This window comes from Primulina huaijiensis, chromosome 14 (genome assembly GCF_012295235.1).
Source record: "Primulina huaijiensis isolate GDHJ02 chromosome 14, ASM1229523v2, whole genome shotgun sequence".
Taxonomy (NCBI): domain Eukaryota; kingdom Viridiplantae; phylum Streptophyta; class Magnoliopsida; order Lamiales; family Gesneriaceae; genus Primulina; species Primulina huaijiensis.
In genome coordinates this window covers 360,497-373,855 of record NC_133319.1, presented here as the reverse complement: position 1 = coordinate 373,855, position 13,359 = coordinate 360,497, and the positions used below count along the sequence as shown (strand labels likewise).

Here is a 13,359-nt window from a genome sequence, read left to right as displayed (position 1 = left end):
TCACTCGGTTGCAAATGGAACTTTCATATATAACTTCTCCTTGTGTTACATTTCTGACAATTAAATTACCTCATGTAGGTCGGATGCACCCCGTTGCATCGTGCAGCAAGCACAGGGATCACAGAAACTATGTGAGGCAGAGTAGGTCGTAAACATATTGTCGTAATGGGACCACTGCCACACCACGTATTGGCCTCAACAGTTCTCTCTTATATTATACTTTTTAAAAAAAACAATAATTGGGATAAATTCTATTTTAAGAAATTAATTAAATTTACTACTTTTTGGTCCATGGATACTTTTAGATCTAAGCGTGCTCTTATACTTTAGACAATAACAACTCCCATTTAAATTTGGAAAGAAGATCCAAATGGGGTTTCAATTTTGATGACGAACAAGCAATTAATTGCCTTAATTTGGAGTTTGGCTTTGTGTGTGTTTATTCTTTATACGTTGTTGGTTGTATTTGAATTGCAAGATTCCGACATGTGAAGCAAATAATCCAAACGAATAACGCCACTAAACAAGAGGCAGAAGTACAATTTTTCATCAATTAAATCCGTCGATAAATGGGAGAGAGACCTTTGGCTTATTGCGGGATAAAGAAATGGCAGAGTTCTTTTTTCAAAAAAGAAGTCATGATATTTAAATATCAAAATGAGTCAAGTCACGATTAACTAAAAAATAGAGAACAAGACTCCCTAAATTTTATTATATCCTCGACTTGGAAACATTGAAAGGGGAGTTATTAAAATAAAGCAAATAATGAGGTTGTTCCCACAGAAATTGCAGCTATCGGAGTGGAAATAAAGAGAAGGGGCAGAATGCACAACTGGCCGTGTGACTTTGACATGTGACTATCGTAGATATTGATTTTTCTCCAAATGAAAGAAAAACATTAGCTAATAAAATTATTGGATGGTGCCCCAGAGCAGATGATGTCCGCTAATAAATTATAAATTTCACAAGTTAATCACCTTTCTCAACTGAAATCATTAGATGTCAGCAGTGTCCTTGAGATATCCCTTTCGTTCTGCTCTCTCTCTTGAGCCACAAAGATCTTTGCTTTCTCTTCTCAAGCAAGTGTCATTTCGAGAAAAGAAATAAAAGAAAAGAACACGTGTTCAATGATAATTTCGACCCCCGAAGGCCTTTTCTTTCCTTTCTCACTTCTTCATCATCAATATGTAACCTTTGGCAATAGGCTATGATCGAGTTTAACTGAAGAGGTTGTTAGCTCATCTTACGTCCATTTCCAGACCCCACTTTCACTCATGCGTTTTCTTCCGTTTTCTGGAGCCAAATGTTTTCATTATCCTTTGGTTTTGCAACTTTTTTTTCTATAAGCATGCTGAAAATACTTGGTTTGTTGAACAGTGTTGCAGAGATCTTAAATGGCAGAAGCCGGTTTTGAGAATTGAGAGCTCCGTTATTTTTAAATCTTCTTGAAAAGCAATTTCTTGGCTTAAAATTTCAATCTTCATGATGAGGAGGCATGGATGGCAGCTCCCCTACCATACTCTCCAGGTTTGTATGTTTCACACACCGACACACACTCACTCAAAATGTATGTACAATTCTCCATCCATGGATCCTTTTAACTTTTTTTGTTATTATTATTTTCAGTGTATTTTGGATTTCTTTTTTGCGTTCAAATTCAATTACGCTCAGATTTGTATGTGTGCAGGTGGTAGCTGTTGCTGTATTTCTGACACTGGGATTTGCTTTTTATGTGTTATTTGCCCCTTTTCTGGGAAAGATGCTATACCATTACGTAGTAATGGGGATTTATACTCCTCTTGTGAGCACATCGCATCCTTCTTTTTAAGATACTTCTGTTCTTGGCATTTCACATTATATTTTTTTTTTGGCAGTCTGTAAAGAAACTTGGATCTGAAATTTAGTTCTTGTTTCTTTGACTGACATTCACTTTATCGCCTGAAATTGAAATTCCTAATGGGTACAATAATTGTACAGACACGTTGGGCTTAAGCTGCTGAACAATTTAAAAGATTAGTGTTGCATATCGTTACCGTAGTATAACTTTTCTTAAAGCGGCTCTCTCCTACAATTAGTTTTTCCAACAATTCAACAATGTATTCACGTTGTTGGGTCTTGTAACTATTACTAACAAGGCAGATGAGTTGCTTGTCCTTAAGCTTTTTATTCTGAATTAGGAACAAATAATTTGGAACTTTTGTTCTATTTATTGCCTGATTGAAGTCAAATATGATGAACTATAATTTCTTTGTTATCCGTGAGTTGCATTCCGGAATTCATAATTATGCACTGTGCAATGGCAATTCATGGAGAGATGTTGAACCAACCAGGTGTATTGGGTAAGATTTGTTTATCTGAATGTATATTCGGGATGAATCGTGATGTCGGAAAGAAATGATTGTACCATCTGCTATGTCTAACTGTGTATGAACGTCATCCAATATGGGGTTTGGGATAAGATATGAGACCAGCACTTGTATCTCCTTTAAAAGAACATATATTTGAATTGATGTTTTAATGAGCACATTGGGAACGATATGTTATTCTGATAGAATTGGTATTCCCTTGCTCTTATTCATTCACCCGTAGGTAATATATATAATCTTACAAACCAAAATTATGGCTAATATTATGGCTACAATTCAGTGCTACTATTATGGCTACAATTCAGAGATATATATATACATAATATACATATTCTAGAAATAGAAGATTATTGGGATATTTTAATCTTAATACCCCCTCAAGTTGGAGCATGAAGATCACAAATGCCCAACTTGCCAAGTAAATACAAGAACTGGCGCTTGCCAAGAGCCTTGGTGAATATGTCGGCAAGCTGATCCTCAGTAGATACATGATACGTAGAAATAATACCGTCGCGGATAGCATCACGTACATAATGACAATCAACTTCAATATGCTTTGTACGCTCATGAAAGACAGGATTTTGAGCAATGTAGAATGCCGACTGACTATCACAGTATAAGCGCATGGCTGGCGAATGTGTGACACCCAAACTTGAAAGCAAAGCTTTGAGCCATTTCAACTCTGAAGTGACTGCGGCCATGGAGCGATACTCGGCTTCTGCAGAAGACCGGGACACCGTATGTTGTTTCTTGGTTTTCCAAGAAATCGGAGAAGACCCGAGAAACACTATCCAACCAGTAAGAGACCGTCTAGTCAAAGGGCACGTAGCCCAATCTGAATCACACCAACCTGTTAGAGATAACTCACAATCGGTGCGAAGAAGAATGCCTTGACCCGGACATCCTTTTAAGTAACGGACCGTACGGAGCGCCGCATCCCAATGATCCTGACGAGGGTGTTGCATAAATTGAGCCAAGATATGAACTGAATAGACCAAGTCAGGACGGGTGGAGGATAAGTAAATGAGACGACCCACAAGTCGTCTATACCTGTCAGGATCAGCGAGCGAAGGGCCTTTGGCGAGAGCCAATGTGTGATGCTGCTCAATGGGAAAGCCAACGGGACGTGACCCCAATAAGCCAGTTTCAGCAATAATATCAAGAGTGTATTTTCGTTGACACAAGAAGATGCCCTCTGAATTACGGGCAACCTCAATACCAAGAAAATACTTTAGGACACCCAAATCTTTCATATGGAAACACTCATGCAAATATGCCTTGAAATGGTCAATAGCGGAAGCATCATTACCAGAAATGATGAGATCATCAACATACAAAAGAACATTAAGTTGAACCGATCCCTGATGTAGAGTAAACAGAGAATAATCTGAATAAGATTGAAGGAAACTATAGGTCTTCAAAGAAGCAGCTAGCTTAGCAAACCAACACCGCGGAGCCTGTCGTAGACCATACAAAGACTTCTTAAGACGACACACTAAGCCAGGAGTGCGAACGTTGAAGCCAGGAGGAAGTTTTATGTAAACTTCTTCATCAAGATCACCATGCAGAAACGCATTATGAACATCCATCTGATGCAAAGCCCATTTCTTGACCGCTGCAACTGCTAAGAAGGCACGAACAGTGACCATTTTCGCAACTGGAGCAAAAGTTTCGTTATAATCAACCCCCTCAACTTGACGATTGCCGAAAACAACCAGACAGGCCTTAAGACGCTCTATTTGCCCATCTGCATGGTATTTAATTTTGTATACTCATTTAGAACCAAGAGCTTTTTTATGAGGAGGCAAAACTGTCATTTCCCAAGTGCCATTAGATTCTAAAGCAGCAATTTCTTTCTGCATAGCCTCGCGCCAACCTTCATGTTGCATAGCTTCTTTAAAAGAGCGAGGCTCAATGCCCTCAGTGATAGCTGCAAGGAAAGCACGGTGTCGTGGAGAAAACTTATTACAATTCACATAATGTGCTATAGGATAAGAAGTACCTGAGGAGCTAGTAGAGGACGGTGAACACTCAGATGGACTCGAAGTTTGAACAGTGTGGGTAACAAAGTCACGAAGAAGAACAGAGGGACGCTTATCCCGCAACCCGCGCCCCAAGGCATCGGCACATGCAGGAGGAGACGAAAGTGCAGGGGGCACGGGAGGCAATGTGGGTTCCAATACAGTATCAGTCCCAATCGCAGGGGCTGCGGGGTCATCAACCAAAACAGATTCCAAGTCATCCAAAAGATCAACATCAATCCCCACATTAGAATCAGGCGGCGACGAGGAAGAGGCGGGCACTTGAGAAGTAGAGACAGTCTGGTAGGGAAATTCATTTTCATGAAACTTTACATCTCTGGAAACAAAGATGTCACCTGTCTGAATGTCATACAATTTCCACCCTTTCTTCCCATGTGGATAACCAATAAAAACACACTTCCTACTTCGAGGAGCAAATTTATTGCCTTTGGCCTTTTGATTGTGTGCAAAAGCTAAACAACCAAAAACCTTAAGTTCATTAAAATCAGGTGCCTTGCCAAAGAGAATTTCAAAAGGAGTTTTATTTTGGAGCAAGCCAGACGGAGTTCTGTTAATGAGATACACCGCACCAAGCACACATTCCCCCCAAAAAGTAATAGGAAGATTGCCTTGAAACATCAAAGCACGACCCACATTAAGAATATGTTGATGTTTGCGTTCCACACGACCATTTTGCTGAGGAGTCCCAACGCAAGAGGTTTGAAAAATAATGCCATGTGTATCAAAATAATCCAACATACATTTAAACTCCGTACCATTGTCACTCCGTATTAATTTGACATGTGTTTCAAACTGGCGGGCAATCATAGAAAGAAACGAACAAAAAACTTGATAAACTTGTGTTTTTGAACACAATAAATAAACCCATACAGCTCTTGAAAAATCATCCACCAAAGTCAAAAAATAATGTGCTCCACATGAAGAGGGTATAGTGTTCGGGCCCCATAAATCACAATGAATGAGTTCAAAAATTCGGCTGGCTTTACTATCACTAACAGGGAAACTATCACGTTTATGTTTTGCTTGAGGACAAACATCACATGATTTATTCAATTTCTTTCTAGATGTACTGGAAGAAATAGCCGGAACTAACTTGACTACTCTATCTGACGGATGCCCCAGATGAGAAGAATCGGAGAAAGAGGCTGATTATGATGGCTGAAGAAATCTAAAAGAAGGAAAAAAAATTGGTAAGAGCTTGCTAGGCTGCTAGTGCTCTGATACCATGATAGAATTGGTATTCTCTTGCTCTTATTCATTCACCCGTAGGTAATATATATAATCTTACAAACCAAAATTATGGCTAATATTATGGCTACAATTCAGTGCTACTATTATGGCTACAATTCAGAGATATATATATACATAATATACATATTCTAGAAATAGAAGATTATTGGGATATTTTAATCTTAATATATTCCCATAATCTTATATATGCTGTTACCTTGTCATTTGTCAGATCATATGCGTCTTTGGCCTGTACGTATGGTGTGCTGCTGTAGACCCTGCGGATCCAGGAGTCTTCAGATCCAAAAAGTATCTCAAGGTTCCCCCAAATAAAAACAACTCCAAACCAAGTACACAGAAACTTAGTGGAGAGCCAGATCCTGTTCAAGATGCCAATGTTTCTATAACCAGAGAGGAAACTAATGATAATAACAAAAGTGAGAGTTTACCTACAGCGGATGGCAATACTGTACTTGAAAAGCTCAACCTCTCCTCTCATAAGAAGCTTTCCTTCTTGGCTTTATTGCCTTGTGCCTTTGTTTTCAATTCACGTGAACAATCTTCTGTTCAGCACATGAGTGAAGATGGGATGTTTTACTGTAGTTTGTGTGAAGTCGAGGTATGTAATTTTATATTTATATTAGTTGCCTTCTTCAAGTGGATCTTCACTCTACATGAAACCTAGAATTTTGCACTAGATTGATAGAAATTAACTAGGTTTTTCATGGTTGCTGCTCTAACATTGCACACCATCTTGTAGGTTTTTAAGTACAGCAAGCACTGTAGAGTCTGTGACAAGTGTGTGGACCACTTTGATCATCATTGCAGGGTATTATTTCGGTATTTGCTGTAGATATACCGTGACAACTTGTTGATCAAAACTTTCTCATTCGTTTCTTAATCTGTTTTTCTGTAGTGCCTAAACAATTGCATTGGCAAAAGGAACTACCGAATATTCTTTACTCTCCTGATGTCTGCCCTTCTGTTGGTATGCTCTGGAATCGATTTGATTTCACAATTATTCACTAAGTCTGAACATTGCATACTTGTATTGTTTCTGCTGTAATTTTTGTTGTTTTTTACGCTGTAATTTTGACAGTATTATGAAGAAAATTGTGTATCTATCACCATTTTACACTATGTTATGCTTTTTGACGTTATGTTTCAGTTAAAATAATTTTTTCAATTTTATTGTTTCATAATCCTTCACAACATTTTCGTAAATTCAACTCTTTTAAACTACTCATCTCCTGTGCACTTTCTAAATCAGTAAGGTGCCCAGACTGTTTTTGTTTCATTGAAGATTGGTAATCTTTACGTATTGAACTTGAGATTGCAGTTTATACTTCAGTGGTCTACTGGAATCCTCGTATTGATATGTTGTTTTCTTGAGAGAGAGAAATTCTCCACAGACATCAGCACCAAGTTAGGAAGCAGTTTCAGTGTGGTTCCTTTCGTTATAGTCGTGGTGAGTGTTTTTCCATTTCAAATCTTCTGGCAAATTGGTGTTGCATCCTCTTATAAATTGAATGAATGTTCGTCAATTGTCATAAAAGTATGCTTGCCCTAAAGGACATAATAATGAATATAGGCGTAGGAGCCAATTGCTAATAATTCACACTTCGCTGATTTATTAGAAGAACAAGTTGAAATTGTGTTTCTTTACATAATACAGGCAGTCTGCACCATATTGGCCATGATTGCTACCCTGCCAATTGCTCAGCTGTTCTTCTTTCACATTCTTTTGATAAAAAAAGGTCTCATGTCTCTTTTGATTTTTTTCTGTTCGATTAAGCTTTTGCTAGTAATACTAAGGGGTGATGAATTCACAGGAAAACTCATTCTTTTTGCTGACAATTATTTTGGTTGGATCGGCAGGGAATTAGCACTTATGATTACATTATTGCATTACGAGAACAAGAACAAGAAGCTTCTGAAGGCCAGCATAGCCCTCAGATGTCTACTGTTAGTTCTATTACTGGTTTTAGCAGCACAAGCTCCTTCAACAATTTCCATCGAGCAGCATGGTGTACTCCCCCGCGCCGATTTCTAGAAGATCGGGTAAATGCAAAATTTTCAAAATGGTACCATTGGGGTCCTAGGTACCATGTTTGCGTTGGTTATCACCCTTTTGAGCTCCTGCTTATGTCAACTCGTCATTTTCTACCTAATACACGTTACTAAATTTAGGCCTGGTTCATGACATGTTGTTATTATGTAGTTCGATGTAGTCCCTCCAGACACGAGATCTGTCAGTTCACTAGGAAAAAAGATCATGGTAGAGGAGCCAAGTAAGAAAAAGAATCCTGCGGCAGTAAAGATCAGTCCATGGACTTTAGCCCGTTTGAATGCCGAGGATGTGTCCAAGGCCGCTGCAGAGGCAAGGAAAAAGTCCAAGACTCTACGGCGTGTAATGAGGAACGGAGCGTCTAATGCCATTGAAACAGACAGTAGTTTTGGAAGTAGTGGTCGTATAGCCCCAAGGCTAGATAGTAATAGAAAGACAGGTGGTAGCGAGCGAATCCGCCTGCCTGCAGAGATGCCTCTTCAACCTCTTTCCAAAATTTCAAGTGAAGAAGCTAAAAGCAGTAGAAATCTAATCTCTGAGACATCAACAAGTTTGACAATTCTTCAGCACGAAGCTCGAAGTGCCTTCAGAACGGGACAAGCTATGCCAGACTTGACAAAAATCGTTGCTTCATCCCCCGACAGTAGCTCAGATTCTCCTTATATCCATCCTTTTCAGGGTGCCTCGTCAGCATCCCAAAAGGAAAGGCAAATTATTAGCATATCAGGTGATTTGATAATGGATAATCAGAATGAAATTCCATTCTCAAGATCGACCAGCGGTGGATATGATGCATCAGGTGGAGAAGATAGCGACCAAATATCGACGAGAATTATACATGGGTCAAGTAACTGGAGTAGTCTCCTATTTGGCTCTGAACAAGAAAGGGTTGCCACATCTTACATTGCTAAACCATAAAATCTGAATATGTTACTCTGTCATGCTCATGGCAATGGCACGGAATGCAGAGATTTTTTCATTTGTTGTTGAGGTCAGATAATAATTTCTCTGATATTACTTTATCAGTTGCCTTTTTAACTTTTGGACAAGGTTTTTGTACAGATGCCTGCATTGGGAATTTTGTCTAGCTACAGCACTCCATTAATAATTTCTTTGCCCACTAGTTAAGTGGAAAGCTCTGGTCCGTGGAGAATCCAGTGCAAATGAGTAATTTTTAGGTTCCTTGTCATTACCTTTTCTTCTGCTATCTCAAGATATCAAGTTCCTTGATATTATTATTTGATTCTTGCAATTGGGGTTTTTTCTAAGAAGAAACGACGAACTACTTTTCCATCTACAAAGAAGAAAATATCGCACACCATATTTGATTTATCATTAGTAAAAACACATTTGATAAATTCAAAACCGACGAGCCAACAAAAAAATGGAAAAATGTCATTCATATAATAAAACAAAATTGAGCTCTGATTTCATCACATGTTCCTCAACGATCAGAGGTATAAATGATAGGTTGATCTAGTACATGTTCAGATTCTGGATTGGTAAAATATTTTGCCAGTAAAGTTGCATGGTATTGTGCATACCAAACTCGATAAATTTTTCATTCCAATTGATGCTATAGCTCACTCACTGGAAGCTGGAGGATCTCTCTAATTCCTTCACAGACCTGTATGAATCAATGAATTATTGCAAAACTCAACAGTGTTCACATTGTTCATCCAAATTGGAGAAATGTGGAACTGAAGCAGGAAATTTTAAACCGAAGGGCGGTTAGCATACATACCATCTTAATCTGAGCTTTAATCGATGCAATTAAGCGAGTGTACTCATCAATTAGCCTGCCAGAAATGCGTCTTTATTTTAGTAGAGCATATTAAAAAATATCAGCTTGCTTACTTTCAAGAACCGAAACTCGAATGGAAGCAAAATATTTTATGAATCAAGAAAGAGGCCGTACAAAAGAACAATCTACAATGTTTTTACAAAGTCGTGTTTTATCCAACTTTGATATACTCAGATGCATCATGGCATGTTGCTGGACAGGTGGCCATTCAAAATTAAAACAAGGAATTGAGAAAGTAATCAAAATAAGGCATTTCCTAATTATTTGATGCTTTATTATTACTCACAAAAAGTAACTTTGTTCCACTTAACTAGGGTACAGACTATTTTAATATTCTCTAATGGAGATAAATACCTCAATATCTGTTCTTCCTTGGTACCAATAAAGTTGAGAGCTTCAGATCTGGTAAACTCCACATGAAATCCAAGTCCAACATCTACAAATATATGACTCGTATCTGGCCTGCATTCAAATTATCCATTCAGATAATGTTCAACGGAAATCACATGAATACCAAATTAATTTTACTCCAACACCCAAAATCAACATTCTACAATTTCAAAAATCAAAACCACATTTAGACATCTTACTAGCAATTATACCAAGAAATAGAATCTATCGTGAACATTAGCGCACTTATCCTACATATGGTGTTTTAAAAGGCCATCTCCTCATGTATAGCCATCACCCAAAACAAAAAAAGGAAAGGGTATAAAGACATACACATCAGCTTGCATATAAACTTCAGAACCAAGGTTGACCATTGTCCTAAGACTGGTCACGCTGTTCTTCTCCAGGTTCTCGATGTTTCTTTTCAGATCAGAGCTATGAGGACAAAAGTTAAGTAAATTTAAAGCAAAAATGACTCCATAATCTTTCCTCCCAAAATTACAACATCCTTGAAAAATATGCATTTCACCAAAAAAAAAAAACATTTTAATTTGGTGGCAAATGCCTTCTTTTGTGATGATTTCAAGATATAAACCAACACTAGACAGAACAAAGGAAAACTTGGATGGATACAAAATCTTCTGTTGCTCAAACACCTTGTCCCTGCAATGTAAATGGAAACAATAAGGCCGCTCAAATAAATTTTGTACCCATTGTTGATGAAACAGCTAAACACAAACCCATTAAATTCGCATAGCAAGACCCATAATCAGTTGGAACAGAGCTAGCAACAACAGAGGATGGGTTTCACCAGAAAATTAGTTTGACAATTAAAAAATAATAAGAAATCAACATTTTTTACATACTTGACAGAAAAACAGTGAGAACGAAGTCCTATAAGGCAAGCTAACAAAAAAGAGCTGAAGTAAAAGGCAAGGGAAAGTCACCGCTCCGCCATAGCTCGAAGAAGATCAGGTTTCAGTCGCCGATCAACAAACTCCTCGTACTTCTGCACTTTCTTTTGTCGTGCCCTATCCATACCAACCCTTTTACATAATTCGTTTACATCACACCACTGGTAAAACAGTTTATTTGCAATCAGAACAAACAAGAGCAAAACTGAAAGCTTCACTCATAACAATTGTTGTTGTTTAGATTTTCAGTTGGCCGAGTACATATTTGGTTTGTGCAAGAAAACTAGAAGCACTTTCTTACTGGAGCATTCGCCGAATATCTAGAGCGCATAGCTTATAATCAGGCTACCTCCAGGTTCAAACCATCTCTTGATTAGGTTCAAGTCAAAGTTGTGTGTGTTAAAAGTAAAGAAGTGGTACCTGGATAACAAAGAAGTGGATAAATCGGAAACGGATAGAAAATCGCAAAATGGTCGCCCAGCCAAGAGAGAATATGTAGGTCGATCGAATGCCCCAATTCGCAACGTATTATAGAGCCATCACGCGTTTTGATTCGAAGCTGCTATTGACTTGTTCCCCATATTTACTCTATCGTTCCCATCTTTTTCATTTTTTCTTTAATTGAAGGCAAAAAATATTCATTTCCAAATATAAATCCTTTTCAAAAAAATAAAATAAAATAATAAATTCTTACCAATTTTATCAAATGCAAAAATAGGCTAGAATTGAAAGTGCAATTTATAATATTTTGATCAATTGTATGTTTAAAGATATTCATTAAAATTTAAACAACGTATCTAATATTAAAAAGACTCTTGTGAAACGATATCAAGGATCTTTATTCGTGAAACATGTCAATCTTGTATATATTTATAATAAAAGTAACGTTTTTCATGTTTGATCTAAATAGAAAATTCGTCTCAGACGTATGAGACAGTCTCACAAAAAATTTTGTATATTAGAATTTATTCTTTCAAATTACCTTTTGTGCGGATCTAATAAACTAAAATAAAATTCGCTGAATTTAACTCATATAGGGTCATTGATTAATTAATTAAGTAATGGTTTACATAGGGGCAGGCTGGCCATTATGGAATAAATAATTATCAATTATTTTATAAATATTTTTTGTTGAAAAATTATAGTTTGAATATAAAAAATTAGAAAACACTTTTGAAATTTTGTAACTTAATGATTTTTAGTAATTTTTTAAAAAAATTAAAATACAACAAAATGTATCAAATATTAAAATTTGAATTAAAAATTTTAAAATCATAAAAATTAAAAGTGTTCAATTTTTTTAAAATCATAAAATTTTATACATATAGAGGATGGTTGGGGTAGAAAAGTAAAACAATGGTACAAAATGATACCAAGTTGTTAAAGTCCAACCATTTATATATAGATAGTATAAGATAATTATAATGGACGGATAAATTTTCAAAGTTTTTTTTTTTTTTTTTTGCATCAAAATTCCTTATGAAATATGGGAATATATGTAATTCAACCTATAAAAATTAAATAGACGTATCAACTTTTGACATTCCTATGTTTTCCAGTAAAAAAACATCTAACACACCATCAATTCATCTCTAACTCTAAATTAATGTGTCAATATCATGAGGATGTGTTTCAACTTCCTCAGATGATCGAGTAACTCAGCAGCTCCCTCGTGCGAGCAAACCGCGTGAAGCTATGAATATCTACCCACTCGGGTGATTATATACTTTCCTTTCTCTAGATCATAGATAGTTTTCATCTGAGGCTTTCTAAGTTTCGAAATGATCCATGTCACTAGTATCAACATAAAGAAAATACTGAATAGAAGCATCAGTACTGCTGCGGAGTCGCCTCCTATTATACTGGCAATCCAATTTGAATGTTGCATGTCCAATTTAGACGAGTTTAGTAGGATGAAAGCACCTAAAGCCCAGTCCAGAGGAATGTTATCAACTTGATTAGCGTATGCAATCCTGTTCGAATCACGATAATGATAAGATTCACGCTGGTAGTAGCAAAGCAATTTACCAAGAACAAATTTTTCTTTTAAAATACACTTCTAGAGTTGGTATATTGATGTATGGCTTTCACCGTTCATGCTTCAACTTTACTTCGAAAAATATGAGATTGTTTTTGCTGTATAATTAAACATATAACTGCTTTTATTTATGTTCAAAAATCAATTTTAAAAAACCCTACACTGTAAAGTAATTTTTTTAAGCTTAGTGTTTTTAATCCAAACTAATCGTTAATGCGATGAGCAGTAGTAAAGGTCGCAGAACCGTGAAACCCCGATTTTTTGGGAGATAAGAATTTTGATGATAAGCTTAATTTTGGGATAAATAAACCAAGATCTAAGAATTTAAATAATGAATTTTTTGGATATAAGCAGATAACTTTTGAGATATAATTAATTCAAAGTCAGAAAGATTATACCAGATAAAGGTCTAAGATTTGACATGATATGGATACCAGATAAAGATTTAAGATTTGATATGATGTTGATAACTGGATAAAGATCAAGTAAAAGGATAATATGATCCCT

At 36.6% G+C, this 13,359-nt stretch overlaps 2 protein-coding genes across 11 annotated transcripts; one reads left to right on the top strand and one right to left on the bottom strand.

Moving 5' to 3' along the window:
- The first annotated feature begins 1,102 nt into the window (after positions 1-1,102).
- On the top strand, positions 1,103-8,963 carry LOC140957440 (probable protein S-acyltransferase 22). Of its 9 annotated transcripts, XR_012171627.1 has the most exons (11): positions 1,111-1,527; positions 1,688-1,801; positions 5,871-6,257; positions 6,399-6,467; positions 6,555-6,626; positions 6,978-7,106; positions 7,314-7,402; positions 7,525-7,699; positions 7,860-8,553; positions 8,590-8,697; positions 8,769-8,963. XR_012171627.1 is itself a non-coding variant. In XM_073414696.1 (10 exons), exons 2-10 carry the CDS (start codon positions 1,483-1,485, stop codon positions 8,622-8,624), a joined length of 1,845 nt encoding a protein of 614 aa, XP_073270797.1. In that variant the 5' UTR covers positions 1,103-1,229; positions 1,378-1,482; the 3' UTR covers positions 8,625-8,963. The 9 variants fall into 9 exon arrangements, 7 of the variants coding, with proteins under 7 accessions (XP_073270797.1, XP_073270798.1, XP_073270799.1 ...); XM_073414696.1 differs by having other exon boundaries at positions 1,103-1,229; positions 1,378-1,527; positions 7,860-8,963; XM_073414697.1 differs by having other exon boundaries at positions 1,112-1,527; positions 8,590-8,963.
- A 128-nt stretch (positions 8,964-9,091) lies between these two features.
- Positions 9,092-11,362, bottom strand: LOC140957441 (uncharacterized). Of its 2 annotated transcripts, none has more exons than XM_073414702.1 (7): positions 11,235-11,362; positions 10,848-10,975; positions 10,534-10,563; positions 10,234-10,335; positions 9,865-9,972; positions 9,451-9,505; positions 9,092-9,333 (listed from the first exon to the last, which is right to left on the bottom strand). In XM_073414702.1, exons 2-7 carry the CDS (start codon positions 10,937-10,939, stop codon positions 9,283-9,285), a joined length of 438 nt encoding a protein of 145 aa, XP_073270803.1. In that variant the 5' UTR covers positions 10,940-10,975; positions 11,235-11,362; the 3' UTR covers positions 9,092-9,282. The 2 variants fall into 2 exon arrangements, with proteins under 2 accessions (XP_073270803.1, XP_073270804.1); XM_073414703.1 differs by lacking the exon at positions 11,235-11,362 and adding an exon at positions 11,033-11,201 and having other exon boundaries at positions 10,848-10,946.
- Positions 11,363-13,359: the final 1,997 nt, after the last annotated feature.

Excerpts from the sequence above, each read along its gene's own strand:
- LOC140957440 (XM_073414696.1), top strand. The coding sequence starts at position 1,483 with ATGATGAGGAGGCATGGATGGCAGCTCCCCTACCATACTCTCCAG. Across the intron at positions 6,468-6,554 it reads ACTTTGATCATCATTGCAGG|TGCCTAAACAATTGCATTGG; the intron begins GTATTATTTCGG and ends GTTTTTCTGTAG. Across the intron at positions 7,403-7,524 it reads TTGATAAAAAAAGGTCTCAT|CACTTATGATTACATTATTG; the intron begins GTCTCTTTTGAT and ends GCAGGGAATTAG.
- LOC140957441 (XM_073414702.1), bottom strand. The coding sequence starts at position 10,939 with ATGGATAGGGCACGACAAAAGAAAGTGCAGAAGTACGAGGAGTTTGTT. Across the intron at positions 10,564-10,847 it reads CTTCGAGCTATGGCGGAGCG|GGACAAGGTGTTTGAGCAAC; the intron begins GTGACTTTCCCT and ends TTTACATTGCAG. Across the intron at positions 9,506-9,864 it reads AAGGAAGAACAGATATTGAG|GCTAATTGATGAGTACACTC; the intron begins GTATTTATCTCC and ends CATTTCTGGCAG.